Genomic DNA, 7,150 nt, shown 5'->3' on the forward strand with positions numbered 1-7,150 from the left:
AATAAAATTATCTATTAATTAAAATGATACCATACCATCAATTATTGGTGTTAAATTAATTGAAGACTAGGTTTGACCGCTGCAATAACCAATTTACCCATATACTGATTAATATGGGTTTATTCAGTTTATATTTTTGTATTTTCTTCTCTTTTTTTTTTTCCCTCAGAAATTGGAAAATTCTGTTCATTTATGCTATGGTGAAAGTCAATCTGACAAAATAATAAAAAAAATTGAAATGGAAAGTGGTGATAAGCTCAAAAGGCCAACACTTTAAAAATTATTATATTTTTCGAATTTTATTTATTCAAGTAATGAATATATAAAAATAGTTTTAAATATTCAAATAATATATTATTTATTTTGCACCGTGATTGGATTGGATTGAGAAATTTGGCTTTACATATCCATGGAAGGGTATCTCCATGACATGTCTTGTAAACAAATTTTGTAGGTATTCCTGCATCTTAATCTTATTTGTAGGATAATTTATCTTATCAGACTATTTAATTATTTAAAAAAATTATAAGTATATATTTTAAATATATAAATAAATAAATATTATATATATATATCATTATATAATTCAATAATTTTAAGTTAAAAATAAAATAATTTTTAATTATATAATAATATAGATAAATATATACTCATTTATATATTTAAAATAAATATATATACTCTTAGTCATATAATTTCCATATCATGTATTACGTAATATACTCATTTAGCTTTTCCTAAAAATTAAGTAATGCAACTTGCACTCAGATTTGAGATAACAAAATTGCAATAAGGAACTAAGCAATTGGTAGGTCCATTAATGGCATAATTTCCCATCCATCATCACTCCATCCCATCTATTCCCGATAAAATCTACTTCCTGTCCCTGAATTTCCTCCAAACGTGTTTCACCAGCTTTGGTTAACTGGCTCACTTCTGAACAAACTCACCTCTCTGTCCACAAAAAGATTGCGTATTGGGTTAGATTCGAATTGAATTAAATTTGAGTTCGAGCTAGGCTCGATTTAATAATAATAGAGCTTGAGTTCAAACTTGGGCTCGTCGGATTCGTTATGTTTGAGTTTGATTTTTGTTCAAGTTTGACTTGGTTCATTTCGAATTTGAGTTTTTAATTAATTCGTTATTAAAACCATATCGTTTTAATACATATTGATCAAAATAATATCATTTTGTATCAAAATTTTTAATTTACAAACTTTGACAAGCAAGCTCGAACTCAATTCGAGCTCAAAAATATTGGTTCGAGCTTGAGTTGACTTAGGGTTGACTCAATTTCGAGTTCAAACAAACTCGATTCGAATCTAACCGTAATTGCATATATGGAAAAATGAATATCTATTGAATAAGTATATCTAACTTGTCAATATCCCATTTCCTAGCGCTCAAGAATCAGCCACATATTTCAAGCCTCATATGAGCAATCTTATCGATCTATCATAATTCGTTTACATAACAACTCTTTAAGTATTTGGTGATTTAATTTAATTTTCTCATTGTTTTCCTTGGACCTATGCATCATGAATCTTAGTTTAATTAACATTCTTATCAAGTTGGTGACGCTTTCATGTGTTCTCTTCTAAGGGTCCCCACTCCCCAGCAGCCCATATACAATCTTCATGGCTATCAGCTTAATTGTGGGTCATTTTTAGGCCAGTCATAGAGGCGGATGTCACACGGGATTCTTCAGGGGATCCATGATATTAACTGCCCACTATTTTAATTGAGATGCTCTTCTTCTGTTATCTGTGGGTTTGGGTGGCTCCTTTTCTTTATTATTAAGACAGAAATACAGAAAAAGATGGCACATGGTGGGTGGGGCAGGATAACCACTTCCTCTTTATTTCACAAAATAACAATACTCATCTCCTTTTCACTCTTGTTTGGCTTCTATATATATTATTACTCACATCTCTCCAAAAACTTAGACATCCACGGGAATCTTGATCTTCTCCTTTTGAATGCTACTTGGGTGGAGATCCTTTACTTTTGATTATAAAAATCATAATTAATAATGGCTTCTGTCTTCCTTTTTTAAGTTTTATAGTTCATGATATGGGATTTTATTCTTATAATTATTGTAGACACAGGGTGCAGGACCATCGTAATCCAGCTGTCATGGGCCATGGATGAAGAAGGCCTTTACGGGTCGGCTGAGCTTCAAGTAATTGTTTGTTCAACATTCAATTAATGGGATATTGTGCACCCCATATACATGCATGGTCCCTCATTGTCTATCTCCAACCGTTCTGTTTTTGGACTTATTTGTTTGATTCTGGCTTTCCCATTACGATCACTACAATCTGGTCAAAATGAAAACCAATCGTCGTCATGGCCCCATATGCCTATATTAAACCGAAATAAAATAATATCTTACAAGGAAAAATGAAATATGTATTAATTCCTGATCAAATATTCAACTAAAATTAATCTTCAAAATCAATGAAATGAATTTTCAGAATTTTGGGTAGCTTGTTAATAAAGAGAATTTAACGGAATCGAGAAGAACAACCTACCTGACCCGAATTTAACGGAATCAAGCCCTTGAATTTCTTTTGCCATCAGCCTCAAGCCGTTTATTTTAAATCCTCCTTCATGTTTAGTTTCACTTCCTTAGCCTGCAAATCGCAATATTAAATTAAAAAAAATAAATAAATACAAGATAAAGATAGAACGATAAAGGCGTATGCGCCATGGACAAAGCGTGACAGACGCAGAAAATGATAGTGGCCGAACACGCCATACAAATGCATCAAAACGATGATGGAGAAGACATACATACATACATACATAGGTGCTATGCCGCAGTGGAACCAAAGAGATAAGGAACACAGCGCGGCACAGAATCTGACACAACGGACAACCATGAAAAAGCACAACCGCTCTGAGGTAAATGAAATGAATGATAATGGAAGCTGTTGATCAATAATGGAGTAAACTAATAAATATACATCCGAAAAAAGAAAAAGGAAAAGGAACCAACTCACCATCACATAAGTTTGGATTCAATACGAAATCGGACTGAAATTTCATTAATGGCGACGCATAAAAAGAAACCAATCCTTAACGGTTTACAGTCCAATGCCATTACATATATATGATATGTGTAAATATATATTTTCAACTTCTTTGCCTATTTTGCATTTTTGAAAAAACTATAGTGTCCTTCTTATTTCTGGTCCCATCAGTTCCAAGTATTATTGCCAGTAGTTTCCGTTGTGAATGAGGTAGATCTGGCTAGGGTTTCCATAAGCATAATTATAAGCATGATGAGGAGTTTTACTCTTTGCGGCAGATTTTTCCAAGTAAAGAGGAAAAGCTACCGGAGCAGTGATATGACGGTGGCAGTTATCGTTTACGGTAAACCCGGTGGTGGTACAAGTTGAAGCTGTGTAATTAGCGGATGATTTTGGCGATGAAGAAGATGATGATGAAGAAGATGAGGTTGAGATTTTTTTAGATGATTTTGGCCGCGAAAGAAAGGCTCTGATCTTTAAAGAAGCCGGAGGTGAAGCAACACGATCATACTCCTCCAGAAGATTAGCCAGATCCTCATCAGAGGTAATCGAAACCAGAGCATCTAAATCTTCCGTCGGCAATTGACAACGAAGACTCACTGATGTTCCACACAACTCTTCAAGCTTCAACAACAACTCTGTAAACCACACACCATAATTTCACCCTATATCAAACTACATATATGTGTACACCACTCTCTTTAAACTAACGCAATACAAACCAACAATCAACGCAAAAATATCAAGAATCAATATCAAAAGAAATAGAAACTAACCACTGAAAGAGATGGAACGGTCAACGGCAAGGACGCGGGTTTCGCCACCGTGGTAACGGAGTTTACCATCGGGATAACGGGGGAGAATCTTGCCGCCGTAACTGCAGAGGAATTTGATGGTGGTGGTAGAGGGTTTGAGGGTGTTAAGTGAAGATCCAACCATGATTTGAAGAGGTAAGGAGAAGGAATCGGAAAAGAAGAAGCTTAGAAGATAGTTGGGTAGTGGCGTCTTCAAGCCTAGGTTTGGTACTCTAGACGAGTTATTTATAGAAGATTTTTGGCTTAGAGCAGGGAGATTTCCACCGGTAAAATGCGTAATTAGTTATGGCTACAAAATTTCCTTTCACAAAAAACAAAAAAAAAAACAAACGTTAGCCCGTCCAGGACAGGCGTCCACATTTTAGCTGCAATTTATGTTGAAAACGGAAATAAAATAAAAAAAGTATTGCGTCAAAGCATATGTAATTTTAGTCCTGTATCTTTGAAAATCACAAAAGTAGGAACATGGTAGGGCGTATTCACTGTGTTTGATATTCAATAGGCCAAATTACATGTCACACCCAAGGTTTAATAAAATGACATTGTTACATTTAAGTTTCAAAAAGTCAAATTTTTACTTATTATCAACTTTTGTTAATCAATCTGTTTGATATTTTAAGACATGATCGTATTAACTTTTTATTAAAATTATAAAACTATCATTAACATTTAATACAAGAGTTATGTGAAAAAATATGCATACCAAAAGAAAAAGAAAGCTAAATATATTGAAAGTGAGGATAAAAGACGAGCAGTGATCACGAAAAATCATCGTTAAGTGAGTGAATACATGAGATAATGACTGATGTTGATATTGTATATGTTTTTATTTTACTATGCAACTTGTGTTGGGATACTATCTTTATATTTGATAATTTTACGGTAATAGATGTTGAAATTTTTTTTTATATGATATTTTGTGAAGTATTTATATATATATGTGGTATAAATGATTCAAGTAAACAATATTTTCTTTTTTTATAAATGTTCTTTTCAAAAAATAAATATCGAGAGAAGAGTGTTACAAATTAGTACTATATATAAGAATAGTATGATATTAGAGCTTTCACCCCTTATAATAGAAGAAGACAAAAAAAATTTTAAATGTTAATAATTGAACGGCTATGTGTCAGCCACTTCACTTGTTAATCATTTTGAAAAAAATGTGTTAAATAGTTTATTATTCTGGTTAATTACATTTATACCCTTTCTTATTTAAAGTTTAAAAAATTGGATGAAAAGTAAGAAAAGTGCAAATATTCAAGGGAGGGCAAAAAAAATGGGTGTAAAAATTCAGAGTCTCCCTTATAACTGCGATGTCTCAGTAATCTAAACTTTTATTATAGGGAATATATATCTAATAATTCTGGTACAGCCAACCACACCCCCATTTATACGGTAGAAAGAATCAATTAGGGTAAAAAAAAAAAAAAAAAAAAAGGAGACCAAAATGCTTATTCCCACCCAAAGTTGGTTGAGATGCAAAATTTTGATCCATTAAGTTTAAAAACCAAAATATTTACCATTCAATTAAAATTTACTATTAAAATTGGGGATAAAAATATTATTTAACTAAAAATATTAAAAAATAAAAATTTATCATATTTATCCCCTTTTAATTTAAAATTTTAATAATTTTTTAAAAAATTATTATTATTATTTTCAAATTTTACATAAAAATTATTAAAATTTTGAAATAATAAAATAAATATGATAAAATTTTAATTTTTTAAAATATTTTTAGTTAAATAATATTTTTTTTTTACTCAAAATAATAAATTATAATAAAAGAGTGAATATTTAAATTTTATAAATTTAACGGTAAGATTTTGTTAGTTCAACGAACCTGGAGTAGGAAAACGTCTTTTGGCAAAAAATAATTATAATTTCTTCCAGCAGGGTTTCATAGCGGAGTATGGGCCACAGGAATTGATTTCAGTTTTGATGTTAAGCTGTGACGAGACAACCAATGATATTTTCCCAAACGTGGCTGGTAAGATACGCCCAGTCAAATCCATGAATAGTACAATAGAAAGAAAAACTCTGGTAAGTAAGTCATATAAGTCTTTTAAAATTGACTAATAATAAATATAATTAAAAATTGAAAAACGGAATTCCGCCTAAATTAGTTGAAAGCGTAACAAAGACTGAATCACATGTTCCCACCCAAGGTTTGAACCAAGAACATTTTCCTCCCTTTGATAACATGATGAGATTCTTCTATTCAAAATCGAACTCTGTAAACATAAAATTAACTATACAAAGACATAATAGTAATTTTAATTTTGTAAAATTTGAAAATGAATTTAAAAATTTTCTTTTTCTTTTTATTTTTCTTATTTATCGTAACCTAACACCACAACTTAAATCAACATTAGATATTGAAGACTTCAAAGATTAGAAAAACTGGTAAAATATTAGAATTTTTAAAAGAAAAATATGAGTTCAAATCTTTATTACATCTGTAAAACTCTTACGTATCTCAAATTAAAATTCAAGTATTAATAGTCAACTAAAACTCGAATTTTAATCATTATTATCTTTGTAATTTTGAGATATATATTTTTGTTTCTTTCTAGTCTTGTTTGATTTCGAGAGACTTTACATCCACACATTTTACTTCGCTTTGTTTCCGTTTAGGTTGGATTGTAAGTAATATAAAACTTCCTCCTCTCCATCGAATATTTGTCATGACAAATTGCATAACAAAGTTACTAGAAAAAAGGCCAGGTGCACCTTTGTTAAAATCAAAAAATTGTGTTTTGTCATATAGATATGGGACACATTCCATGCCACCAACCATAAAGTCAACCTTGAATTTCTTCATTGAATGAAACATCTTTGTTGCTCCTTCTATGAAGAAAATCCATGCCCGACAAATGAATTATTGAATACACCAATATCTTCATCTCCTCCTCATGTTATCGAGAAAAACATTGACAAAAAATGTTGACCCTATCTTCGTCTTCATTTTTTAAAATAGGGGGATATTTGAAACATAATAATCTTTTATGGGCTACTAAGATTAATTTTCCTAATTGACAAGCATGTAAATCAAAGACAATGTGGTGGTAAATAATTAGATATATAAACATATTAAACCAGTTGGCAACAAAAATTCAATTAACCCAAAGAACTTACAAGACAACTCCTTTGATTTTTCACACCATTAGATATAAGTGTTTAGGGTGGTATGAGTCTAAGGTTTGGAATTCTAGAACTGAGATGGCTGTTGCAAGGAGATGGTCCAGGTAAATGAATGGAGGAAGAAGACAAATCGAGAGAAAAAACAGAGGATGA

General features: G+C 31.2%; 1 protein-coding gene across 1 annotated transcript; it reads right to left on the minus strand.

Annotated features, from left to right (window-relative positions):
- Positions 1–3,016: 3,016 nt before the first annotated feature.
- On the minus strand, positions 3,017–4,082 carry LOC123213115. Its single transcript, XM_044632476.1, has 2 exons — positions 3,812–4,082; positions 3,017–3,673 (listed from the first exon to the last, which is right to left on the minus strand). Exons 1-2 carry the CDS (start codon positions 3,972–3,974, stop codon positions 3,216–3,218), a joined length of 621 nt encoding a protein of 206 aa, XP_044488411.1. The 5' UTR covers positions 3,975–4,082; the 3' UTR covers positions 3,017–3,215.
- Between the last annotated feature and the right edge of the window lie 3,068 nt (positions 4,083–7,150).

Source organism: Mangifera indica, chromosome 4, assembly GCF_011075055.1.
Source record: "Mangifera indica cultivar Alphonso chromosome 4, CATAS_Mindica_2.1, whole genome shotgun sequence".
NCBI lineage: Eukaryota > Viridiplantae > Streptophyta > Magnoliopsida > Sapindales > Anacardiaceae > Mangifera > Mangifera indica.